This window comes from Arvicola amphibius, chromosome 1, assembly GCF_903992535.2.
Source record: "Arvicola amphibius chromosome 1, mArvAmp1.2, whole genome shotgun sequence".
Taxonomy (NCBI): Eukaryota; Metazoa; Chordata; class Mammalia; order Rodentia; family Cricetidae; genus Arvicola; species Arvicola amphibius.
In genome coordinates this window covers 110,491,656-110,519,217 of record NC_052047.1, presented here as the reverse complement: position 1 = coordinate 110,519,217, position 27,562 = coordinate 110,491,656, and the positions used below count along the sequence as shown (strand labels likewise).

Below are 27,562 nucleotides of genomic sequence, written 5' to 3'. Positions count from 1 at the left end.
TCTTTTCCCTTCATACCCATTTGCTATCCCCCTGCTTCAGCAGCAGAGGCAGAGCGCCAGTTTCTGGTTGTTAAGGCCAGAAAGCCCGCTGAGGGCCTATTAACAGGGGAGGCAGAGCTGTCTCAGCGGGCAGGCAAGCTCCACTGCAGACCGGGCCACCCTAAAGGCAGAGGAGGCCTCTACTCGCAGGCCAGCTTGCTGTCAAAGCTGGACAATGCAATGGCGAAGGCCTGCAGTGCGCACAGCGGGTAGTTGTAATCCATGGTGAACACATCTTCCGCTACCCGGCCAAACTGCATGACGATGTAGTCCGCTGTGGCCATGCACAAGCACAGATGGTAAAGACAGGAAGAACAGGCCATAAGAGGGTAAAGGGGGGAGATGCACACAGACAGCAAGGGGTAGGAAAAAAGGGACATCCATTTAAAAGGTGTTTCCAAGCCCCAGAATCTGGGGCTGGGGCTCTAATCACTACAACTGGAAAATTCTTTCTATTAAAAGCCATATACCCACATCCTGTTACTCTGGCTGGTATGGACGGAGGAGTGAGGGCTAGGCATCACAAGTACAGTGCCGATACGGAGGGACAGCGATACTCACGGTCATTGCCATGGATGATCTGGAAGTTCTTCACAGAAGCCTGTGTGACGCGCCCGTGGAAGTTGAGTACATAGGACTGTGTGTCATCATTCCAGACTGGTGTCTTGTTTTGCAGCTCAATGATGGTCTCCGTGTTCTTGTTCTGCCAGCGTGCTAGCAGTGTTTCGTGCTCCTGGCGGTAGGAAAGTGGGGACAGCCTTACTTGAGCCAGACCCAAGCCTTGGCATCACATCCACCCAAAGAGAGATCTTACCCAGTTCCCTAAACATCCAGGGTTTCTTTTTTTTTTTTTTTTAAATATTTATTTATTTATTTATTTATTTATTATGTATACAATATTCTGTCTGTATGTCTGCAGGCCAGAAGAGGGCACCCAGACCTCATCACAGATGGTTGTGAGCCACCATGTGGTTGCTGGGAATTGAACTCAGGACCTTTGGAAGAGCAGGCAATGCTCTTAACCACTGAGCCATCTCTCCAGCCCCATCCAGGGTTTCTTAAATTGTATCCCCTACACAAAAAACCTTAGGGAAATTCGCCCTTAGAAGCTCATTGAGAGGCTGGGGCCCGGGGAACTGTTAGAGACTCACATTGCGGGGACGGATACAGACTCTCTCATGAACCATGTTCATGCCTGGGACAATCACACTCATCTTCCGAGGTCCCTTGAAGCCTAGGACATTTGTCTCCTGGGAAAACAAAGAGAATTTTGGCTACCTCAAATTGCTTATCCATGGGGAAACTGAGCCAAGGAGGTAAAGAGGAATAAAATGTCCGCAGCATCCATACTTGGTAGTCTAGTGGTCACCTCTAAATGTAGCACAGCCTGAACTACTCCCATCTACAGCCCAGCTTGCTTCAGTCCGTGGCGGCTCAGCGCTTAAATCCGCTCACGTGAACTGGAGTCTTACTACTTCACTCTCTCACACCCATTCCTAACCTGTCCACAGCAGTTTCCAGATAACACTAGAATCTACGGTCACCAGACAGCCACTAACGCGACCCCTTGTTCCTGCCCTGGGCCTCCAAGGCTCTCCTCCCCACCATCTGTTCTCAGCACAGCACCCTGGTTGACAGTCCTAGTAAAGGGTATGTTTTCTTCCCCGCTGAAACTCTTATTCAATCTCCAGGGCTTACTGATTCGGCCCCCGTCCTTAGTGTCCTTGCTATCTTAAGTCTCTTCTGCAATCACCCTGCCCTCCTCAGATATACACACAGCTGGTTTCCACGTCTGATCTTTACTCAAGAGTTACCTTGCCCTCCCTTCTGTCCCTCCTAATGGTCCACACACACCTTGGCATTTCATATATCCATATCTCTAACTTGATTTTTAGTTCTAAGCATTGATCAAGAACATACTTATTTCACTTACATCTGTCCTATGGCTTGTCTCTCAATAAGGATTTAAATGCCATAAGGGTTTGTTTCTATTTCCAAAGTCCTAAGTCTTTCCAACCGTACCTGGACTATAGATGGGCTCAGGTTGCTTCTCTAAATTTGGCCAGCAGGTGGCACTATGGGATCATCTGAAATGGCTATAGAGTCCTAAGTATCCCTGCCCAGATTCACAGGACACCCGTGCTTCACTTTGGTGAATGAAGAAACCAAGTTTGTAACAGAGCATACACTTATATTTGTGTTCCAGTCCTGTCCTGGTTGGTATAATGTTAGCAAATGCCCCACCTCTAAGCTTCAGTTTCCAGGCCCCAGAGGGAACAGCATCTCTGTTCCGAACTGATTCTGAAAGGACCCCCATCCATGCAGTGCCTGGCACTGCAACTGTAGCACGGAGCTGTGAGTGAAGTCCAGAAAGAAACCCAGGCATCTACTTCCTCCTGCTGAAGAGCATCCTGGGTCAGGCTGCAGAGCCAGGGATGGTTCCCTGAGACCCCTAGGTAGTTAGCCTGCTGTGGTCAGCGCTCTGAAGACAGGGTGTAGGTCCCTGTCCCATACAGGGTCACTCTATAGCGGACAGCCCTTTTAGACGTAGCCTTGACTATCCGTCAAGACGTGGCCTGAGTTTCATGTCTGCCTAGAAACCAAGGACTCACATAGCACACAGCTGCCAGCTCCTGGCGCAAAGTTCCACTCTCCAGCGTAGAAGACGATGCCTTCTGAGGGTTGACGCCATTGTCATAAACGGTGAACTTGGTGCCCATCAGGTTCGACCTGAAGAAAGGCACAATCAACAGGCTCGTATACCTCTCCCCATGCCGTGGCACAGCCTACAGAGCATTATGGGATGGACCAGGAGCAGACCTGGGGACACAGTGGAGGTACCCCACAAGCAGTCAACTCTAAGTCAACTAAACTCAAGGGGCATCTCGTTTCAGTGAAGGAAACCCAAGGAGTCAGTGTTCATAGGTTTCTATGAACCGTAGGAGGGGAGAAGGGCACTGATTTTTCTGGAAAGGAAGCAGAGTGGCATCTAGGAGGCCAGAGAGGGTTCTGCACCTCATGGAGAAAGGCAGTCTCTGTCCTTTCCAGGGCTATGTCCAGCTTTGGTCACTCACATCTCCACTTACTCGTCCACAATGAGATCTCACTTGAGGCCTCCCCACCTCACTTCTTCAGGGCTTCTTTGCAGCCCTGTCCCTTGGCTATGACCAGTGGGCCAAAGCAACTTTTCCATGGTGCCTACATCAGCAGCAGCATCCTGGTTTGACCTGTCACTCATGCATGCATGCTGGGCCTGTACTCAGTACCTTGGGACAGCTTAGTCCTGTCTGACTCAAGGCTGGGCATAGACTAGCCTGTGGCTGGACTTGATGGAGAAGATATTCAGAGATTTCAGAAGACTTTCTGGCCCCTCCCTCCCTCGCCTTCCTGGAAGAGCACTGGTACCGCAATTTCCCAATATAGCTGTCGCCTCCCCGAGACAAGTCTGTCGGGTCCACAGAGATGAGGTAATTGGAAGTTTTGCTCTTCTTTCTCTTCCTTCCCGCCAGGAGGAATACCTTAAAGAGTAAAGCAATTCACATTCCAGATCTAGCCTCTAGCCCATAAATATGATGGTCACTCATACATCTGGGCTCACACACAAATGGTCACCTTGCTTCATCTCCCCCAACACAGCTATGGGTGCACACACGTACAAGAACTGACAAACCCGAGTCCAAACGAAATATTTTCCCTGGAGAACTGAGAGGCCAGAGTCAGAACTGAGTTTCCCTCATATTCTAGCCTTCTGGCCTTCAAACTGAAAATACATGCCGAGAGGAACTCACCTTCTTGCCGTCCTCACGGTCTAAATGCAGAAAGTAGGTGGGGTACATGCCCCGGTCCATTCCCTTCTTGTCCCGAGTGATACGGCATTTGACAGTGATCCCCTGTGGGGCTGGCCTCAGAGCAAACTCCTCTAGATCCTGGACCTCAATCTCCACTGGCGGCTCTGGGGCTGCTGGGCTGGGGGCTGAGGCTGCCTCCTACGGAAAGGGAGAGTAACAACTGAAGTCAAAAGGCTCTCCACTTCAGATTGGAGGTCTAGAAGAAGAGTGTGCCTCCTGATTCAGTGAGGGGAAAGAGAGGGGGGTCAGGATCTCGAAATGTGGGTGTGGCTGCCGTGAGCCAGAGTGAGGAGCTAATCTTCTAGCCTCTTCCTTTCCTCAGCAGTTGCTGGAGGTGGAGGCAGGGATAAGGGCAGGCTCTCAGGAGGGTATCCTGTCCAAGTCCAGCTCTCCCTGCATCCTATCCCTTTGACCTTGCTGGAGAGACAGAGAGCAGTGGAGAAGCAGAAGAGCCCAGCTTTAGAGCCTTCATACGGACACCTCACCCAAGGGAAGCCAGCACCTCATAATGTTGACACACGCACAAACTACCACCTCATGCTCTAGTCTAGCAACTTGACAAAGCACAGTCAAGGGGTGGAGAAGCTTGTGCTTGCCCAGACCAATCTCATCTGTGGCCATGTCTATGATGGTGTTGATGTGACAGGGCCCGGCCCCCTGTGGTGGCACCATCCTTGGGCAGGTGGGCTAGGGCTGTATAAAGCTACCTGAGCGTGCGCCAGCAAGCGGCGCTCCTCCAAAGGTTCTGCTCAAGTACCCTCAATGACGGATGTGACAGCATAGCCGAATAAACCCTTTCCTCACCAAGATGCTTCCGGTCAGTGTTTCTACCACAGCAGGGAACAAACCTGAACACCACCCGCAGGCAGACCTGACCACTGATGCCAGCCTCTGACAGGGGATAAGGGCGCCTCCTCTCCACTCACCCTGATGGACTTTCTGCTGGTGGCAGAGCTAGGGCGGGTGTTGCTGTTTAGCTGGGAGGAGCTAGAGCTGTTTTCATCCTCCTCCTCTTCCTCATCGAAGCTCATGCTGCTGGAGATGCCTACAGTGAGCAGAGACCATGGAGGAATGAGCAAGCAGACAGGTTTTCTAGTGGGAATTTAGGCGGTCACATGTCAATGTGCGTGCAGACGCATGACTCACCTACGCCCAGGCGCTATAGGGCCGTGTGCATACACCCTCACATTGCCGTATGTCCTCCCACTCGTGCAGACACATACAGGGACACACACATGAACTGGGGTTTGTCATGATCCTCTTCGGGGTGCATTCCCACCACCCGATTTTAGCTCAGTCCCTACATCGTACCCCTGTTCAGTCTCAGGTCCATCATCCCTATGGCTTGTGTAGCAAAGCCTGAGCCAGGCCAACCCTGCACAGGGAACCTCCTCTTCTAAGGGCCACGGGAGGCAGAGACCACAGACCCCGACATGGACTTTGGCTTAGGTCCTCGCTTGGTCTGTGGGTGGCACTGACTCTGCTTTCCCCAGCTTGCCCTGAGTTGGTCTCAGTTCTCCTCCCTGACCCGGAATGCTACCCTGGGTGGCCTTAGAAGTTCTTTCTTCAGGAAGTTTTCTTCCAGTAGGTTCCTCACGGTGTGTCTGTATCTGCCGGCTGCACCCACAACTCCCTGGAGTTAGGGCTCATGCTAGAGAAATTGGGTGGTGAGTTTCCAAGGAGGACCTGCCCGCACTCCCCGCAGCTCAGCAGACAGACAACTTCTTGTTGTCCAAACAAAAGGGGAAAAATTCTGCACACAAACTAGGGATCCATGGGAGCTACAGACAGGGTTAGGCTGCTGGCTGGCTACCCCACTTAGTACTTCTTTTTCTTAACTCGGCCTTATCAGGAGCCCTGGCCCGAAACTTCTCATCTGACTCCAATAATACCCCTTTATGACATCCAGGGACGGACTGGACCAAACATAAGAAGGCTATTTTCTTGGAGTAGAGTGTAGCTAAGAACCTGGGACTGAGCTTTGGTCCCAGCTGGGCCCCCATGGGGCTCACCCTTCCTCTGCATCGTGGCACGGAGGTCCTGCCCGCTGGGCCGTGTGCCCCCACCGGCTGCTGTCTCCCCTGCATCCTTGGCGTGGTCTGACTGTCCCACAGTCAGGATCTGCACTGGGCCTTGGGCCTCAGACTTGTCTTCTGCCAGAGTTGTCGGCCCGCTGGTGCCTGCAGGCCAGATACTCCTGAGTTACATCCAGAAGGAGCGGAAAGCCTGGATTCTCAGGCGTCCAGAAGGGAGGGGGGATGGATGACAGGGCCCTCTGCAAAACCTTATTTGCAAAATTGGCTTAACTAAACAAACAAACTAACAACTACTGTCAGCCTGTTAATACTTGGGAAATTGTAAAGGGGCATGGGCTTCATTTCTTCTCTTCTTTCCCCCAAGATACCTGCCAAGGGTTGGTTCAAAATACTCCACATCCTTAAGACAGACAATAACCATCTACAAAACCAACTTCACAGTGGAAAGAACAAGACAGGAAACAAAAATCAATCCAAAGCACAGTTGCGGGCAGTAGTGCTTCCCGGACACAGACATCTACAAGCTACACATGCTGGTGTCCTCTCCTCGCACACTCCACACGTACGATACACTCGCGTACGGCATCAAAAATAGGGCCCTCCTCAAACACCATGGCTGGCCTGGTCGCCTTCCCAAGCACAGGGCCTCCCGTCCCACGTGCCCTGTCGTCCGCTTGCAGAGCCAGCCTTCTTTACATTCCCTGCCCGACGGGCTGCAGCTGGAGTTACAGAAAAAGACCTGGCCCACGGGGAGCAGCTTCTCTGCCTGGCTGAGCTTGTCAGCTCTAAAACCCCAAGGATCCTGACACTCCACTGTTCAACTATGACGCAATGGCTGGATATCAATGGCCTTGAACAAGGACTGAAGAAACAGTAGCCAGGAAACAGGACTTGGGGAAGTGGCCACCATCATGTCATTGATCTCTAGGAATCTGTTAGACTGAGGGGCAGAGGGAACGCACCAGTATGTGGGTCGGAGAGTTCTGGGGATAGGGCAGGAAGTTGGGAGAAATCCACACGAGAAGGCAGAGCTAGCTGGCAACTGCCATGGGAGCAGACAGCTTCCACAGAAGAGAGCATCCTGGCTTGGGACTGGATGAGGGAGCTCGGGCTGAGGTAAGCTGGGAGGAAAAAGGTGGTCCAGAGCCACAGCTAAGTGGTATTTCACTTCCTGGCAGTCTGACAAAGCCTTGCACACCGCAAATTAGCCGAGGTACTCAGGAGCTAGGCAAAGCCTACTGATAGGCACCCTGGGCACACCTGAGCTGCCTTTCACTGAGCGTGCTCCTCCCACACCACCTGGAGTCTGGAGGCTAAGCCCCGCCCCCGCAGAAGCCAGGCCTCTAGGAGGTCTGAGGAGAAGTCAGGCTAACCTTTATGCTTTCCCTTCTTCTCCTTCCTAGGGGCCCCACCCTGGCCCCCCGATGCAGCTGCTGCCTTAGTCTTCTTGGCTGAGGCTGGTGCTGGTGGATGGGTGGCTCCCAGTTGCACACTGGCAAGCGAGTCTGCCTCTTGAACTGCTCAGGAGAGAACCCAAGACAAAAACGGGCATCGGGTGAGATTAGCGCTGCCCACAGGTCCCACCCAGCCCCGGTGCGGCTTTTCACCTGCATCAACCCACTCATCCCAACCAGCCACAGGTCGTCGACAGCTAGGAACCAAAGTTCTGCACCTGGGCAGGTTCGGGGGGAGTGTCATGAGAATGTGCCACGGAGGACGGGAAGGACACAAAGGCTGTGTCTTCTGAAAGAGACCGCAGACAGGACAGATACTCCTCCATGGGCCTGCAGAGCCCGTGGGATCCCGTGTAAGGGAGGAGGGGCTGTATGAAACTAAGAGCTAGGCACACCAACAAGGAACTATCGGGAAAGACACAGCCACTGTCCCCCACGATCTCCATATAGGAGGACCCTAATCTGCTCAGAATCTACTAACAGTTTCTGAATGCTCAGAAGATGACCACCAACAGCCTCAAGCCTGATAGGCTCCCCCGCTCCTTCCTCAGCCTCACCACACACTCTGCCACCAGCGTGCATCCAGCTCCACCAGGCAGCTTTAGTGCCATGCACGAACCACGCTCCTTTTATGTTAGCGTGTCATTGCCTGACTGTCCTTTCCATCTGAGTAATTCCTACTTCTGACTTCCTGGGAGCTCCAGAGAAGCTGTCCCCCACTGCCACCTCCTCGCACAGCCTGGCCTCTTCCCACAAGGCACACTGCAACCACCTGCTGAACTCTCTCACCTAGACCGGAAGCTCCATGGCCAGAGACTACGCCTGTCTGCTCACTACGTACCCACAGCCACTAGTCCGCACCCCTTCACTGAATACTTAGGAGATTCATGGGTGTGTACCATGAATGAGCTTGGCCACAGGACTAACACTGGGAGTGTCAGTTCCGGAATCACTCCCTCAGCCACCTCTGGCAGTGAGCGCCTGCATTAACACCACCAGCCAGCAGGCGGCAGGGCACAAAGTAGTTAAAACTAGGGATGTAGTGAGCAGAGAAAGCATGGGTCTTGCTCAAACAGCAAAAAAAAAAGCCTCTCTCGGCTTTGTCCGTCACTCAAAGCTGGACAAAGACAGCGGGCCCCAGAGAAACAGCAGGAACTTCACACATGTCCAGTGTATCCTATGGGGAAGACCCCTAAAGGCCTCATCTATTCTGATCTCAGTGGGGAACAGCAAGGACCTGAATTTGCGCCCATTAATCACTGTGATTTCTTCCATTTTCTAAGTGCTAAGACTGACTCCCCCTTTTCATAAGTGAAGCAAAAAGTATGAGAGAGCATAAGCAACTTGCCACATCCATGAGCAAATCTTGCCATGGTAAAAGGCAGTGGCAAAGCAAGCCTAGTTGCACAGGACCAAAGCCAGTGGCTAGCTTCCCTGAATGAAATTATAACATAGCAAACCAGGTACCTAATGCGATCCTCAGCCCTGACAAATGCCCAGACACAGCCTTCATTATCAGGAATAAAGTGTGTTTCCTCAGAAGATATGTGTGCGCATGTGCCAGCCGCGAGCTACGCAATAGGTGAATGATACCTAATTCCTTCCCTTTAAAGCATCACTATGCTGTGGGGTGAACTAACAGCTGAGCTAGCAGAACGGGAAGAACCTGAGACACTGTAGGGTAGGGGGACAAGGTCTCTGGTCAGAGGAAGAAAGTCCTCCCTGAACTGCAAACAATACCTGCAGTTGCAGAAAGGAACACCAGAAGAAAGCACTTCCTAACCTACCCATAAAAGCCAGGAAGGCACCCATGGCCTAACTCCCAATTACAGCTGTGCAGGAAACAGGCACCTGCATGGCTGGCACCTCCCAGCAGAGGACAGTAAAGACTGAGTCTGTCTAGCTCCTGTCCCCTGCCTTCTCTCTCACAAACTCTGTGGCACTGAACCCTGGAGAAAGCTGGAGAAAGTCCTGGACACCCAGATGGGCAGGACGGGCTCCGAGATAATTTCCAGACTGGGCTCTGCTGAATGCTAGGTGTAAGGAAGGCAGCCCTGAGGGATGCAGGCCTCAGCCAGGAGCAGCGACCTACAGGTCAGAAGCCAGGCACACTGAGGAGGCAAGACCTCAGCGAGGAGGCAAATGACAGGGAGCGCTTAGCCTGAGTAAGACAGGAAGCTGGGAGAAGGATTCCTCACAGGAGAGAATGCTGGTGGGTATAGGAGCTCAGAGACAGATCAGAAACCTGGACCTTGGAACTCTCCAATCCATCAAGCTAGAGCCTTTTGGCCTCAGAACCTGACACAGGAGGTGACCATCTGGACATAAATAGGAGCCCAAGGCTAAGAATATCTCTCTGCCTTCTCACTCAGCTGTCCAGCTGAGCCAGACACAACATTCAGTGTAGGCAAACCCTACAGGGTGAGTCCTACAGTTCCCCAAGTACCACTGATCTCCAGGGTGTGGTGCCGTGGTACAGGGGATCCCCCAGACTAGCTATCCCTGGGGCAGAGATAGGGTGTACCTTGGTAGCTGGTGCTGCCACTGCTGCTGAGGTAGGACTCCACCAGGGGGGCTTGTTCCTCTGACTGCCGGGCCCGCCGGCTCCGGGGTCGCCCATCTGCATTGGCCTGCACCATCAGGGGCTCCTGGCGCTTCTTCTTCTGCTTCTGCTCCAACAGGGCCCGCTACAGAGGCACAGGACAGGCACAGAGGTGGACTGGCCTTCCACCTCCTCCAGGAGGAAGGGGTTCCCACAGTGGAGCCGAAAGGAGCACCCTGATCTCTGGGCTAGGTTCCAGAAGTTGGACTGGGGTCTCTAGCCTTCTCGGGGTAAGGACTCATGCTGTTGGCATCCGGTGACTGCCAGCTCGGCAGAATTGGTGAGGAATAGGGTAGGTTTAATATAATAATAACAATAACAATAATAATAATAATAATATACAAGAGAGAGTTTGCTTCTCTAACCATCTGACAGGCTCATCCAAAGAAGAGGGACTCATTGCTCCTGGACCCCTGCTGAGATTCTGCCTGCCCACCAGCCCCAGCCTTACTCACCTGCCGGTCAAGCTTCTGCTGCCTCAGGTTGCTGCCCTCATCATCTAGGACACTGCAGAGGGAGAGAAAGGTATTCAGGGCCGCCCAGTGAGGTTCCACGAGGTGGTCCAGACCCCACCCCCATCCTTTAACCTCCTTTCATGGTTCCTGCTGAGTCCGTGTGGTGGGGGGAGAAAGAGGGAGGCTGCTGTCTAGGAGCTAATTCAAGACCAGAAGGGAAGGGGTGTCCTGAGGTAGTAGAGCACTTGCCTAAGACCCAGCATCTGATCCCCAGTACAAATAAAGAATGCCTTTAGGACTGGGTGTGGTGGATCATGCCTGTAATCCCAGCTCTAGGGAGATTGAGATGGGACGACAGGAGCTGGAGACTCGGGGTCAGCCTGGAGACCCAATCTTTTTTTTTTTTTTTTCTCATTTTTTTATTCAAGATTTCCATCTCCTCCCCTCCTCCTCCCTCTTCCCTCCCCTCCCTTCCACCCATACTCCCACTCCACCCCTCTCCAAAGACAAAGAGCCATCAGGGTTCCCTTCACTATGTTAAGTCCAAGGTCCTCCCAGCTCCCCCTAAGTCCAGGAAGGTGAGCAACCAAACTGACAAGGCTCACAGTGAGCCCGTCCATGCTGTAGAGTTCATGTTCATTGCCATTGTCCTTGGTTTCTCAGTCCTCCTCCACCGTCAGCCACATTCAGAGAGTCCGGTTTGGTCCCCTGTTCCATCAGTCCCATTCCAACTGGACTTGGTGGTTTTTTTTTTTTTTTTTTTTTTTTTTTTTTTTTTTTAAGAGCCTGTCCTGGAACTAGCTCTTGTAGACCAGGCTGGCCTCGAACTCACAGAGATCCGCCTGCCTCTGCCTCCCGAGTGCTGGGATTAAAGGCGTGCGCCACCACCGCTGCCTCTAGCCTGGAGACCCAATCTTAAAAACTAGAAAACAAGCACCCAAGCCATATTTCTGTCATGTTGGTAGCGTCTCCTCCTTCATTGCCTTGAGGACTTCCAAGCTAGCCTGGCCCTGGTAAGAACAGGATGAAGACCCTTCAGATACCTAAGCAGAGCCAAGCCTGACAGAAAACCAGAGGTACTCAAACAAAGGCATCCGTCATTAGCCAATCCCAAGAATGCTGGTCTCGTGCCAGGACTGCCTCTGCAGTTCCTTATCATCTTCTCATCTGCTTCTCTCCATCCTTCCCAGAAAAAGCTGGGTCCTCTGGGACAGACCATTGCCCTATCCAAAGTTCCTGGCTCCCAGGCAGGAATAGGGGATGTATTGACACAGTCCTGCTCCCCTAAAGAGGGTACAGTGTCCTCATTTGGGAGAGGCTAAAATCCCGGCCACTTTCAACAGGACAAGGCCGGGGCTAGGTAAAAATAACTGCAGGGTAGATTCAACTAGCTAAGGCATAGCCCAGAAAATGGCTTTGTAGCCCTTCCCTGGCCATGGGCATCAGATCCATGAGTGCCACTGGTGAGTCTTATGTCAGACAGTTTCTTCCTACACAGACTGCTCCTGCCCCCTAGGAAGGAAGAGTAGGAAGAGGGAACTGTTGTGGAATGGTATTTGTGTACATTGTGAAGATATGTTGTTCTCACTGGTTTAATAAAGAGCTAAATGGCCAATAGCTAGGTAGGAAGAGGTTAGGTAGAAATTGCAGACAGGAGAGAGCCCTGAAACGAAGAAGGGTGGAGTCACCAGGAGACACAGGGAAAAGTAAGATGAACATGCTGACCCACATGTTAGAATATAGATAAGAAATATGGGTCAATTTAAGTTGTAAGAGCTAGCTAGTAACAAGCCTAAGCTATCAGCTGAGCATTTATAATTAAATAATAAGTCTCTGTGTGGTTATTTGGGAGCTGGCTGGCAGAACAGAAAATTCCACCTACAGAGAATTAAAAACCACTTAGCTTTCTTGCTAGATCAAGACACCTCAGGCCCAAATTCTATGAAAGGCCAACTCAGGATGCTGCCAGGGGATGAGGTGGAACCCGAGGCCAGGAATTCTGGAAGCTCCAGGCTGCGTCTCCTAGTCATGCTAGAGACTAGCTGAACCAGACCTGTGGGTAGGGACATGCTCAAGTAGGCCCGAGTACATCAGTTTGAGGGGACTGTAAGGAAGTGTATGAGTGGATCTTATGTGTAAGCAGGCATCTGTACTATGAGGGAGGCTCGCTTGTGTGAAGGTGAGCATAGTGTGTATGGACAGGAAAAGACAAGGTCAAAAATCACTCCAAAAATGAGGTACAGTCATGCTTCTCTTCTGTCAGCTCAATTACATGTCCCTTAAAGTACTTGTAGAACTAGCCGCCCATCGCCGCTCCCCTCCCTGGCCACCTATGGATACCATGCACCATTTAACTGATAAAAGGCCTTCTTCTGGTACCCCTGGATTGAGCTGCACATTGGAGGAGCCCATACTATATGTAGTGCTGTGCTCAAAATGACCTCATTTACCAAACCCTTGGCTGCTGGAACACAGGAGAAAACACAGCTCAAAGACAAGTCTCTAAGTGTAAGTCTTCCCATGACAGCCCACCTGTCCAAGAACACCTGCATCTGGGGCTCCCAGACACAAAACCAGGACCCAAAGCTTCAACAACCAGCCTAAAATCTGAGTTGGACTGGTGAACATCTTACCAGGAAAAGCACACTGACCCTGTGGGATACCTGCAGAGACTAAGGTCTCTTGGCTCTCTAGAGAGATGTCAGGCCATCAAGACACCAAGGGCCTTGAAAGGCTTTACTACTCACAGCAGTGGCACACACAAGGGCCGAGCACTCCCTGCAGCTCACATCCAAGCCTCTGGCCCACCAAGGTCTACAGAGGTGCAACTCACTGCTTCTAGAATATGGGTGAATGCAGTAAGGGCTCTCTCCAGTGACACCTGCTGGCAGGAGCAGAAAGGTCTGACATCCAGACTGGCTCTGGTTGGGCCCAGCGGCCTCTAATCCTGTCATTTCTGTGCTAGTGGCCTGGTCTCAGAAGTCCCCGTGTGATCTCCATAGGTCAGTATTGGCTTCCTCTGTGCCAGTGGGCGAGGCTATTTGCCTCTTCCTGGGACGTCACACTCTTTCAGAGGACAGCGCTGGGGACAGAGGCAGTTACATGGGTCATCCCAGGGACTGGCCTTGGCTAAGCAGAACAAAGACTATGCTGTCCTCATTGGCAGTGAAATTTCTAGAGACATCTAGAAGAGGTAAGGTGACCATCAGCAGAGTCATCTGCAGAGAGGCTCCAAGGCAGCGTGGCAACAAAAGATGTTTCAGGAAGTGGTGACCTCACCACCCTGTGCCACACAGGCAGGTGCTTTCCTACCACAGGAACTGTCACACTGCCCTGGACCTTCCGTGCAGTTGTATCTGGGGTTGAATGCTATTTTCCATGAATGCAGTACTTCCTCTCCCACCATCCCCACATTTCCTCTTTGGGAAGATGGACAAAGAGCCACAGGTTGTAGCGCCGTTCACTGCCAGATAAGATACAGGTAGTGATAAACCAGCCGGTGTCCATCTTGGGCTTGTAGGCTGTCTTATAATAAAGACAAACTAGGTTCATTCCTATTTATAATTAAATCTGTTTCTCAAGGATTGGGCTCTGCCCCACCTGTAACCCTAACTACAAATGGTTCTTTGCTGCCTGTTCCAGGAAATGGCAACCATGCCCTTGTTTCGGGAGGTTGTTAAGACCAACTTGTGATGCTGGTGTTCTGCTTCGGTGGCCCTCCCCCCACTTAGCTGCCTGCCAAATACTCCCGTTTGGAAACTCCCTACTCCTAAGCTACAAAAACCTTATCTTCACCACATCCAATGCTAATCTCTGGAGCTCCACCGTAGGGAGAGACAGCAGATGAATATGAATAAAGCCTGCTTTAATTAATTTGGCCATGATTTGGGTCGGTGGTCTTTCTCCTCAAATCTGTGGGATTCACAGTAGAAGGAGCTTAACTGTAGCTTTCAGAGAAGTGTGAACCAAGGGCACAGTCTCAGAGATTCTTGAAGTCAAAGACCTCTCAGCAGAGTCCAGAGAGCCACCCACCCACTCACTCAACATCAGGTATGTTCAAAGGGAAGGGTGCATGCAGCATAAAGGGTGCTGTTGGAAATGACCCCCTCTAGGCCCAGCAAGATGAACGCAGGAGGCCCTGTAATACCCGCCCACCCGTGTAACACAGAGAAAAAGAAAGCCGGGTTTCTAGGGGAGCTGCAAGGATACTGGGAGATGACAATGGGACAGTGACAAGCTTGTACTGGGAGGTAAGGACAATGCATCTGGGCAAAGACAAGCTCCCCGGTGAATAACAAAAGAATCCCCAGCACAGCAGCTTGTGCTGAGGAACAGTGACAATAATGACGGCTGTCTCGAGGGGGAGCAGAACCAAAGCTCCCTCCCTGCCCCCACCCGGCTAGCCCTGCCTCTTGAGCTCCTCTTGCAGCATCATTCCTGGGGTGTCCGTCTTTCTTACAACACCTCCCCGGAGTGCGTCTCTGACGGGCACCGTTCTAGGCTGCACTGAATGATAACCATGCAAGGAGACATTAATGGCTTTTTAATGACTTTGGTTCCAAATACGGAATCACTGCCAAGCCCAGGCTGCCAGCTGCAGCCCCGCCAGGAGGCTCAGACAGAGACAGGGCACTGATGGATGGGTCTTCCAGCTGACCCTGGCGGCTCCTTCATTATGGTCACCTCCTACTGGAAGCCAGACCTAGAAGGCCAGGGAATGTTCTAGTCACTGGCTCCAGTCTGCAGCATCCCCTAATTTGGCTGCTCTATCCAGGGTTAAAAGGGTGGCAACTTCAATTCCCATGGAGACAGGCTATCTACAGCCACTTACTCCCCTGGAGGGACCAGACAGGTTTCTAGGGACTTGTGCTGTGGGCTGGAAAAGCACAATATGGCCAGAATTATTAGGAAACCTGTTTCCATCCTTCTCTTCCTCCATTCCACTTTGTAAACTCTAATTCACCATCAATACCAGAGGCCCAGGCCAGGACAACACAGAGACAGACTCAGCCATCTGGATGCTCCATCCAAGCCATTTTGCAGCCTGCCCCTTTTTTCCTACCTCATTCCTTCCCTCAGCCATAGCAGAAGCTGTTCTGAACCTAAAAATCAGAGCAATAGGCTATAAGGACAGGCCAACCAGAATGACTGGCTGCACCCCCTGTGCCAAGCACCAAAATGAGGGAAGTCTATAGCCATGGCTCCCACTGCCTAGCAGCTGCTTGGCACACAGTTGGAAATGGGGGCAATTCCAAAGGTATAAGGAGCTCTCTGAGGATGTGCTATCGCCTTCCGGCCAGGGGTTCCCAAAAAACACTAGGTGAATTAAAACTGGCGGCATTGGCTTTGGCTTAGTAACTCAGAACTACTGGGGAACACGCTCCAGAATCAATTTTGTTGTTTTAAGCAAGTACCATGGGGTTCTCTAATAATCGGCAAATGATTCTTGTGACCACAGCCAGTGATCTTCAAAGAATAAGACACTGGAGTTTCCAGAAGGAATTGCCTGAGGTTGTCAAAACCAGGCACCTGAGGCTAACCTGGCAGTAGAACTAAAGGGGTATGTGAGTGGGGAGGGTATCTAACAAGAGCCAAAAGGACAGGAAAACCAGAATCTTGCTTAGACTCAACCCTAAGAAGAGCTTTCCAGTCACAACTGGCTGGTGGAAGATGTCTGACAGAAATGCAACATAATAGGACAAAAAAAATAGTGAGAGGGGTCTATGTGGACCCTTGCAGCCTGGTATTCGCTGGAGCCTGGAGCTGCACCTTGCAGGGGTTCTGGAAGGGTCTATGTGAACCCTTGTAGCCTGATATCCTCTGGGGCCTAGAGCTGCACCTTGCCAGGGTTCTAGAAGGGTCTATATGGACCCTTGCAGCCTGATAGCCTCTGGGACCTGGAGCTGCACCTTGCAGGGATTCTGAAGGGTCTATGTGGACGCTTGCAGCCTGACATTCTCTGGAACCTGGAGCTGCAACTTGCAGGGGTTCTGAAGGGTCTATGTGGACCCTTGCAGCCTGGTATTCTCTGGGACCTGGAACTGCACCTTGCAGGGGTTCTGGAAGGGTCTATGTGAACCCTTGCAGCCTGACATTCTCTGGGACCTGGAGCTGTACCTTGCAGGGGTTCTGAAGGGTCTATGTGGACCCTTGCAACCTGACGTTCTCTGGAGCTGCACCTTGCAGGGGTTCTGGAAGCTTTGCTGTGATGAGAGAGCACTTAAGTGTGCTGAGAACCCAGGAATGGGACCAGGAAGTTCTGGAAGCCCTAAATGTTGTCTGAAGTGTGACATCGCTTTGGCTTAGAGAGGTAGCATTTTCTCTGTGCTGAGTAGTGCTGAAGGCTCAGCCAGACATCACATGAGGTTCCTGCTCTCAAAGAGTTCATGCTTTGGTGAAGGAAGCCCTAAGCACTGCAGGCAAGAACACTGAAGATGCGTCTGAACGGACGGCTCAGTGGGTAGAGAAATGACTGCTCTTCAGAAGACCCGAGTTCAGTTCCCAGCACCCACGTGGCAGTTTACGGCTCCCTGTGACTCCAGCTCCTTGGGATGTGATGTCTCTACAGGCTTCCACCAGCTCCTGAATGCCCACGGTGCACATAAACTCTACAGGCACACACAATCACATACAAACAAATACAAAAGCGCTGAATACCATATGCCTGAAGCCGCTGGCCTTCCTCGGAGTTCTAGCCACCTACAACTTACAAAAGGCTGCAGAGCCATACACTACAGGCATCGAATACTCTTCAGAAATACTGGTAAAGAGAAATGGGCACAACTGAAAATGACTAGTAATAGGAAACAAAAGGCAAAACACGATTCTAGCTGTTGATCTTTATAAATGAAATGGCTTCCTTCTAAGTCAGAATGTGAGCTTAATCCATGATCATTATTAGACACTGAACCAAAATTACCCCTAAGAAGATTAGCACCAACTATCACTGCTTTGAAGAAAATGAGCCGAGCCCAGGGAATGCAGGATGCAATCAGCAGAGGAAGAGAGAACCCTATCAGAAGAGCTAACTAGTCAGTCTCTCTCGGTCTCTCTCCCCCATATGCCACATTCCAGTCCTATGTGCTGCGGCATCAGGGAAACCTCATGCTAGTCGAAGCACGTGTGCACACGCTGCCCCCTGCCCAGCTGCCAAGAAATGCCTTGTCTTCTGTCCCAGTTTTCTGCCACCAGACAGACCTGTGGCTTTGCCTGCCATCAGCAGCCTAGCAATGAATCTCCTCTCAATATGGGTCTCCCCTACTGGGAAGTCCACTCAAGTCCAGTGCTTCTCCAGACTCTGTACATGCCCAGAAAGACTGGACAGGGCAGGGGATGAGCCTTCGGATGACAGCCCACCCCTCAGCTGAATACCTATCCTCCCGATGCTACAGAACAAGAAGGCAGGTGACAGGAAGGGAGAAAAGAAGCAGGGTGGACCGCCAGGGTGGCAAGCTGCTTTCAGGGCTAGGATTCCAGGGTGGCAAGCTGTGCTTTCAGCTGAGTGTGGGAGGGAGAATGGGGGGTGGTTAGGCTTGGGCTGGGTTGAATGTCAATCACCCATTTCTGGATACCAATGCCCTGGGCACTTGCGACAGATTTCTCAGAGACAATCTACCTCTCAGAGGTCTCTTTTCTCGGGAGCAGGCTGAATCCTCTCTAACTTGAGGTAGATTTCTTTTTCTCTACAAGTGTTGCAAGTTGCTTTAGTCCTTGGTTTCCTGGCAGAATCAACCCTGAATCGCGGCCAGCCGACCCTTTCAATACCTAAGCACGGCATTATCCCACAGTGTAGCCTGTGGCTGGCCACCACCCTACGGCTGGACCCCCTTGAAGGTGCTTCCAAAGCACTGTGTCTGTTCTGTCCACAGGCACCACCTCTGCTGGTAGACAAATGGTCACTGATACTCTATAGGGTTGCACCAACTTCAAGGAGGTCCTTAGTGCATGTGAGCCAAGAAAAGAGCAGAATGGTCCCAGGATTATCTGCATCCCCAGCCTGGATATATGTCAAAGGCAGATAGTCGTTTGAGTTAGTATAACCCAGTCCCCAGTTCCCAATTAGTATTCCCCTTATCCATGTGACACTGAGGTATGGGCTCACATGTCTGCATCTTGAGTATGACTCTCCGTGCTCATGTATCTGTGGTATCTGTGTGTGTGTTCCTGTGAAGATAGAAAATAACTCAAGAAGCTCCCACAGAAGCTGAGCTCAGAGGCAGTCACCATTTTCAAAAAAAAAAAAAAATCCCTGAATTCCCAGGCCTATGACAGGTGCTTGTTTGTAGAAAGTCCTGCTTTTAACAAGCTTCAGGCAGTTCTAGCTGGTTTCTATTTGGGATTCTATCTGGACAGACTCCTGGAAGGGCTCTGTCAGAACCACTTTCTGTCAGTGACTGGGCTCAGCATCCTTGCCTAGGGCACGTGGGTCCTGAGTTTCTGATTCTGCAACTCACTGAATGAGCACCTGGGTCAGAAAAAAAAAGTGGGTCTCGGCAGTCCAGAAGCCTCTTTACACACATGCCTCTCCAGGAGGCTTAGAGAGGCCGGTAGCCCATGGCAACTAGAGAGCCAATGAGTGGCCACGGATGTGGCGCTGCTATGGCAATGAGCTCTTTTCCCTGGTAATAGAATTGAGTAGAGTGGATGGAGAAAGGCCTGCACCTGTGTGAGCTGGAGAGCACCCCTCCCCCACCTCCCCTACAAAACCTTGGGCCTGACTTAGGTCTGACCAACCAAGTATTCAGGAACAGAAGGTGGGTCAGGGCTCTTGAGTGCACCTGAGCGTGTGAGGGCAATTTTCTGTATTATGTCCCTTTAACAATCAGGTTACTACTACTGAATCTCTGAAAGGTACTGAATAGTACTTGTGAATATGTAGTATGCCATAGTCCTGTACGGATGTGAATATGCACAGATTTGTAAGTGTGCACCCGTGTGACCCAAGAATTAAGGTCTACAGAGAAATATGGGTACATGTATGTATATGTAAGCTGCCTTGTGGTCTGGATTCTAACTGTCTCACAAAGCTGCATGAGCATCTTTGGCCCAGCGCGCAGATGCCTTGTGTGTGCAAGCGTGAAGATGCAGGGGTGTGTGCGCACAAGCTATCCAGGCGCATGTCCTGGGTGCTGGGCCTAGGAGGCGGCTCACAGCAGTTCCTTTCTCCATATGCCACCAGACTCAACAAGGCCAGAGATCCTTTCAGAACCCCGAGGAAGGTGGAGCAGGGCAGGAGGCTTCAAGAACCTCAAAGTTGAGATGAAAAACCTCGGCATCTCCAACCTGTGCCCTCGGTGTTGGAAAGGATGCGGAGGGCATCAGTGCCCTGCCTCTAGGCCAGATGGCCCGACCGACGCTGCATCCCGATTCGGGGGGAAGGTGTGTGCCCTGGCAGCGAGCTACCGCCCTCCCCCAACCCTTAGCGTTGTAGTGGGGGTTCCGCACTCGCCCCGGGGCCGGGGAAGCCGGGCCCTCGTACCTGTAGGGAATCCAGTCGGAATGCGGCTTGGAAGTCATGTCTCCCGGGGGCGGGGTGGCGGCTGCGGCTTCTAAGGCCGGGGCCGCTCGGGGCTGGCGCGGGGACCCTGCTCAGCTCTCGGACCGCCCCGGACCGCATCCTCCCGGGCCCCGCCGCTGGGCCCCGCCGAGGCCCTCTCTGCACGCCAGGGCCCCGGCCGCGAGCTCCCAGAGCGGGTGCCTGTGCTGCGCGGCGCGGAGCAAGAAGCAGCGGGAGTGCGCAGGGCCGCGGGAGCGCGCGGGCTGGAGCGTGCCCGAGGCGGGAGAGGTAGTCTGCACCGCAGGCACCGGGTCTCGCGCCCAGGGCTGAGCTCTGAGTGGCAGCCGCCGCCCCGCCCCTGGTCCCGCCCCAGCGGAGACACCACCCCGGCTCGTGGATGCAGATCGTGCAGCGCCCACCCTCCTCCGGGAAGGACGCTGTCATCCAGCCCAGTTTCCCCCTTTAGGACCTCAGCTATCTCAGATTTACCGGGGACAGGACAGAGTAGGGGGACTCCAGTGAGAGATGTCTGAGAGCCTCTGGTATGAGTAGTGAGGCCTGCTTCCTTCTCAACTTTCCATTTCACATTTCAAAAGTGCCTGCCTCCAGAACCTTCTGATCTTTAGTTTTAGTAAAAGTGTTTTTTCAGCCAGGATCCTTCTTTTGGACCTGACACTTCTCGTCATCGCTTCCACAACCAAGAGGAAGGTTATGTTAACTGCTACAGCTCCTTAGAAAGTTAGAGCATTAGTGGGCACGACAGCTTTGAGAAGCAAATATGTTATCCCATTTCCCAAAGAATGAAGTCTGAGAAATGCTAACGGACCTAAGGGCAAAGAGCAAGGAAGTGTTAGCGCTGAAAGTGAACCAGGATCTCCTTCAAAGTTCTTTTAGAGGACAGCAAGACCTCAAGAAAGATCCTCTTAACCTTGAATGCTGATGAGGTCCCATGACCAGGACCCATGGTTAATAACAAGCAGGGGAAAGGCAGGGTGGAAGATCCATAGCAGGGCTAGCTGGAAGCAAGGAGAGGCCAGGTGCTCAGGACGCAGTGGGCTGAAAGACCAGCCTGAACCCTGTAGTACGGATCAGGGCAGGGATTACACAGTCCCTGGGTGTCCTCAAGAGTACATTGGGCTCAGCAGCACCAGAGAACCAGAAAAGCATCATGGGGAGAAGCTCTGGCAGGGCTGGAAAGGGTGTGGGAATGATCCTCATGTTTAGGGTGGGGTCCCATCTTACTACCCTGGGGCAGAGCCAGGATCCCCACCGGGGACTTCTTCCAGCTTCTCAGCATTGTCTCCCCCCAAAACTACAAACACAATAACGATGATCAGCGGACTGCTTGTTGGGGGCTTTGTTGGGTGAGATCTGTATAACCTCATTAATCCTTACCACCACTCTAGGAAGTGTATTAATATTATACATATTTTTCAGCAGAGGAAACCGAGGCACAGAGAAGACAAGTGTCATGCTCAAGGTCACATAGGTAGTCATTCACATACTGTCAGTCCATATTCCTCACCCTCTGCTTCTTAGTAGGATGTGCAGTGCACGTGTGTACACTCCCAAGTCCCTCTCTGTCTAGGTAGGAATCTTAGCTCCCTAAACACTGTTATCTTTGAATATTTGCAACCTCTTAAGGGCTACTACTGTCACCATGAACCTCTAGAAAAACAAAAATAACCTGAGAGTAGGGTGCAGTGCAAAGCTGCTGCCTTGCTTTCAGGTCTTGTATCTGGTCTCCATATAGCCTCCCAGGAAGGGCAGTAGAGAGGGGATGGCTGGTGCCCCTTTTCCCTAGCAGGTCACAGCACAGCAGCAAAGCTATCCTTCATGTGCAAGAAGCTTTAACCCCTGATCTCCCCGTTGCCCATGCCACCTCTGCCAGAGTTATAGTTATTTGCTGTCTACCTCTTCAGGATGACAAGCATCTGGGAGACTCTCCCGTCATGACTTTGAGGCTGCGTTTTCCCCCTTCTTCCCAAATTATCTGACACCTTAATGCAATCAGAATTAAGTTAGAAGGTCTCAGGAGCCTGGAGTAATTGAATCTATTAAACAGACTTCAGGCTCTGTCCTAAGGGAGAAAAATCTGGAGGTAGAGTGAGGTGCAGAAATAAGACAGTTTCTGTGCCTTCTCTTTCGGCAGGAACCGTGTGCACACATGGGATTTAGAAAACCAGGAAGACTGTGCCAGTGCACTATGAATGTGTGTGTACCTAAGGATATGTATGTATATGAGATGTGGAAGGATCAAGAGCTTGTGTGCATGTATGAGGATGTATGTGCACATGTGTGTGAACAGTGTGTGAACATGTATGTGTCATAAGCATATATGGGGAAGCCAAAGATCTGTGTGCCAGTATGTGTGTGTGTGCACATGCGTGTGTGTTTGTGTGTGTGTGTGTGTGATGTTCAAGAGAAACCATGTGCTGCTACATAAGTAAGTTTGTGAGAAGCCATTGGAGACTGTGTCAGTGTGTGTGTGTGTGTGGAGAGAGAGAGAGAGAGAGAGAGAGAGAGAGAGAGAGAGAGAAGAGAGAGAGAGAGAGAGTCCTGAGTCCTGTGAGCCCCTCTACAGACAGAGCAGGTCTGTTTTTATAAGTGGCGGGAGAGGATGTGGGGGTTCTGCAGGGTTTGTAGTGTTCACACTCAACTCATAACTCATGGCAGATTTTCCCAACTGAGTGGCATCCCTGGCTCACTAAGTTAACCCTGGTACTTCCACCAAAAAGCCACTCTAGAAAGCCACATGCAGAATTTTATACTAGGCCACGACTAAACATTGCACCTTTTTACAGTTGTGCTACATAAGTGACTTTGGAGAAGGGCATCTCTACTGAAACACTCTACACGGCAAATCCAGCACCCTTCCTCACCACTGGACTACACACTGTAAGCATGGAATATCTGCTAGATTTAAACTCTCCTCATCAGACCTTAGGCATATTTTCAAGTAGAGACAGTGTGTGAGGGGCATGCCACCTAAGCAGGAGCACCCCCGCGCCAGCTCTTCTCCTCAGAGAAGTTCACCTAGAGAAGAAGGTTTGCATTCTGGCCCTTTGTTACTGCCATGGAGAGTCTTACATCTTCAATGCTGTGCACAAGTTAGTTTATTGAATGAGGCCACCGCTCTCCATTTTGGAAGCAAAGGGGCATGAATAATAAATGAATATGTATGCAGAATGGGCCCTGCCTGGTGGCTTGGCATTGAGACCCTGCAGTCTGACAAAAGCAATCCAAATCAACCAGACGTCTACTAGACCTTACCGGGTCTAAGGCTGATGCAGGCTTTGGTGGCTTTGGCAGGGATATGGGGCAAGGCTGCTTTCAGGGAATTGTCACTCTTGCAGTGGAAATAGGGATGACTACAGATGATGACTATATCAGTAACCAAGTGCGGAGGGAGGGGAGAGCAGAGGAGGAACAGCCAATGATACGGGAAGGAGGAAGAGCACAGAAAGACTTGCGATGAACAGAAAAGGGGAATGATTGATTTGGGCCTTGAAGAATGAGGAAGAATTTTATAGACAGTAAGGAAGGAAAGGGGGAAATGAATAGTTTATGGTAACTGATTTCTAGTTACCAAGAGTCTATGGATACCAGATACTATGCTCTCTCCAGACTAGGTGTCATGAGCAGCATCACCGACAAAGAGGACTATGTTCACCAGTGTGCTGGTCTGTGCTGATTGCTTCCTGGTGGCAGCAGATGGGCCTAGAAAGTTGAATGAAGGGGCTGGAGAGATGACTCAGAGGTTAAGAGCACTGGCTGCTCCTCCAGAGGTACTGAGTTCAATTCCCAGCAACCACATGGTGGCTCACAACCATCTATGATGAAATCTGGTGTTCTCTTCTTGTGTGCAGGCATACATGCAGGCAGAATGCTATATACACAATAAATAAATAAATATTAAAATAAATAAATCTTTAAAAAAAAGAAAGTTGAATGAAGCTAGATCATCTGCTAGGGTGTTTGGGTTTTATTCTGTAACCAATGGGGAGTCACTAAAAGGCTTTAAGCTGAGGATAAATGGCCCAGGAGTTACCTTTAAGCAATTTAATTGGGGACAAGATAACCAAAAGGAGAAAAGGCTGATAAATGGTATAGAAAACCGCTAGATGGCTACTAGGGAATAAAGACTGAAATGAGTAGGGTGAAGACAAAATGTGTATCAATCAGAACACAATTCTGCTTACAAGATTAAGTATCTTTGATGAGCTTACAATGTGAAGAACTGGCTAATGAGACGGGGTGTCCTTTTGAGCACCCCAGCATGCTCAAACATTCCAGTGCTTTTCAAAGCTGTGGAGTAGATGGTAGCGTGCCAGTGGCCAGACAGTTCCCGTGTAAGTCCTATTTAAAGAGCTCCATCGCGGATGACAAAAGAGAAGGAAACAGGTGCACGGCTGTCTTGATCACACGCTGGTAACAGCTACTGGAGAAACAACCTATCTATTTTCCAAAGTGCTGCTGAACACAATAGCAGATAATCCCATAGACACAAGCATAGTGTTCAGGGCTCTGAGCTCTAAAGGCATAAAGCAAAGACCAAATGTAACAGTTACGAAATCAATGCATGATAAATAGAAAACCACTGGGCTTGAACATGCAGGGCTGTCATTTGCTGAGTGTGTGTTCTATGCCAGGCAGTCCTCTGTGTAGTTCATAAAAACAAATCTGGGTGATGGGTGATGAAATGGAATTCTGTTCTAGGTTCTGGTCAAAGGTATGAATTAATAAATTGCTCATTCAAGAGAGGAGGGCAACACACTAAGTGGGACTAGGAAGAGCCCGGATCTGTGCTGACACCATCTTGGCACATCCGAGAGAGGCTACAAAGAAGGTCTGTGGAGGTTTAGGAGGAATTTTAGAGAAAGCCTTAGGGCCTAGTGACTCCTAAGTAATTGGAAAGTATGGAGGAAGTTACTGCCTTCATCTCAAGTCAAGTAGATAAGGCTTTTCCGAGACCCACAGTGGAATTTAGTGTATGACCACAGTGGTCTTGGGGCACAGCGGACAGACAATGGATCTATGCCTGACAAATACACAGTAATGACTTGCCTCTTCTCTGACAGCAAAGAGGCTGCTGAGAACTCAGTACAGGCTGTGCCCCAGGTTGCAGGACAAAGGGCACAGGAATGGTTCTTGTAGGTTGACCCTGACCTCAGCAGTATAGCCTTGGCTTAGATGCAGACCAAATGGTCCCCCAGTGTGGGAAGTGATGATACCAGGGAAGGAGCAAGCATAAGTTTTCTAGGACCTGAGAATGGAACTTGAGAAGGAGCTTTAGGGAGGGACTCAAGGACATCAAGGACTCTGATAGAAGGACCCTCAGTGATAGCATGGTCTCCAGGATCCCATAATGACACTCCAAAGAGAGAGATGGCCAGAAAAATAGCAGCAGCTTCTCAGTATACTCATGGAAGAACCCTGACCCCCCCACCCTCCTCCCATCTCTTTCCTTCCATCAAGAAGCCAGGAAAGTGCTCAGATAGTTCTTGGCAAGTTCACCTGCTCCCTGTAGGAAGCTGTTCTATGTTAGACTGTACTGGGAAACAGTTGTTAAAGCAATCGAAGTTCCAAGGATCTTTTGGGGGCTGGGGACGTAGTTCAATGATAGAAACTTCTACTACCAGGCCCAAGGTCCTGAGTTTGATCACCAGCATTGCAACACACACACACACACACACACACACACACACAGAGAGAGAGAGAGAGAGAGAGAGAGAGAGAGAGAGAGAGAGAGAGAGAGAGAGAGAGAGAGAGAGAGAGAGAGAGAGAGAGAGAGAGAAAGAGAGAGAGAGAGAGTTATTTTTAGTAATGGACAGATGACAGATAAGACAACTTTGGGTTGCCTGAAAATGGCCATAAAAAAGTCCAAAGATTTTGTTTTGGGAATAAATTTCATCTAATTCTAGGGAGAAAGAGGCTGCATAGAATAGATGTAAAGAGATCATAGGAGACAAAAATAAATTTGCTTTATGATGTCTCATGAGTCATGCTCATTCAACTTAGTTATGCATGGCTCCTATGATCATTGCTTGAGATAGCTACTACTATGACCCCCATTTCACAGACAAAGAAATAAAAGGGTACAAAATTTTCTCAAGGTCATGTACACAACAAACAATAGAGTCCAAGTTCAAATTTAGGTAGCAGAGAGTTCCAGAGCCCATAGGTCTAACTGTCATGCTCTAGACAAACCAATAAGAGGCTGAGCTCTTGACTCATTCTTGTACCAGAATTCTAGCTAAAGGAAACAGGCCTATTGATGCACAGATGTAGTCATTAGCATTTTATTTAGATTAGAGGAAATCAGCAGGGGTGGGGAGGAATGTCTATGGATTGGAACTCAGTTAAATAAATATTTCTGAGTTCACTGGACAGATCATAAAGCATCTCTTATGGGAAAAATTTAAAGACAGAGAAACATATTAATGTGCTAGGATACTGGCAATATATGAATGGTCTCATTAAAAATAAGCCTGCCCAGGGTGAGAAAGGCACAGTCTAGTGCCACACGAGGGGCCACATCCTCCATTACCTTCGGTTCCTCCTTCCAGATGCTCCTAGTGCCTCTTAAGCAGAGACAACATCCCATCTCCCATAGTTAGGGAGACAGACAAACACCGTCTGTGCACAATGCATTCAATAAATGAAACAATCTAAAACCATGTCGGCTGGTATGCCCTGAGTCACCTTGGGGGATGTGATACAGCACCTGGACGGCATTGCAGGTGACTATTTACTAATGTAAGCAAAGCAAGAAGGATCCACAGTCCTTAGTCTGATTTTTATTCATTGTGTGTGCATGGGTGTGTGCATATGTTCACATGTGGAGCCCAGATGCCTACCTCCAGTTGTTTCTCAGAAGTCATGCATTTTATTTATTGAGTCAGACTATAGATGGGATCTGGGGTTCTCTGTTTTTAGGCTAGACTGGATGGAGCAAGCCTCAAGGATCCTCCTAGTGCCCCCCCTCTCCAGTATAGAGGATTACAAGTACAGGCTACTATATCCCACTTTTGACACGGGTACTGGGGATGGAGTTCAGGGCTTCTTACCTGTGCAGCCTGTGACTATTTTACTGGAAGCCAGGAGGTGTGGGAAGGATGCTAAATCATTGTACCTGCCCTTCATCTAGCACAACCTTGCTCCATCTTGAGGCACTGCCTGAGCATCTCCTAGGCAAGCAAACCCAGAAGCACCATGTCCCTGACCTGGGGCAGCTTGTGTACCTAGTCAAGTTTTCCTGCTTGCTTTCTCCCCGGCAAGCAGACAGCCCTGGCTCTCCCAGGAACTGAGACTACGGTTCAAAATAGAAGATAAGAGGCCAGGCCCCTGTGCCCAGACTCCAGGAGCGCCTGTTTTACTGGCATTATTGGATTTACAGATAAGCAACAGGGAATTAAGCTGGTCAGGAAGGGAGGGAGGGAGCCCTTATTGGTTCATAAGGCAGGATTTATCTGGAGGAGCTCTCTCCTTTGTCAACAGAGAGCCCTTTCCATTGTATCCTGCAGCAAAGGACGTTTTATTCCGTAACCTTTCTGCTGCAAAGCCCATGAGTGTGTATTTTTGACCTGTTTTTTTTTCCCGTTATCTAAGAAAACCGAGGTTATTTAAAGG

At 50.5% G+C, this 27,562-nt stretch overlaps 1 protein-coding gene across 1 annotated transcript; it reads right to left on the bottom strand.

Moving 5' to 3' along the window:
- Positions 1-179: 179 nt before the first annotated feature.
- Tub (TUB bipartite transcription factor) lies at positions 180-19,950 on the bottom strand. The gene is made up of 12 exons (XM_038346897.1): positions 19,913-19,950; positions 10,435-10,486; positions 9,902-10,064; positions 7,297-7,440; positions 5,900-6,067; positions 4,814-4,932; positions 3,828-4,025; positions 3,445-3,557; positions 2,652-2,769; positions 1,191-1,289; positions 601-772; positions 180-313 (listed from the first exon to the last, which is right to left on the bottom strand). Exons 1-12 carry the CDS (start codon positions 19,948-19,950, stop codon positions 180-182), a joined length of 1,518 nt encoding a protein of 505 aa, XP_038202825.1.
- Positions 19,951-27,562: the final 7,612 nt, after the last annotated feature.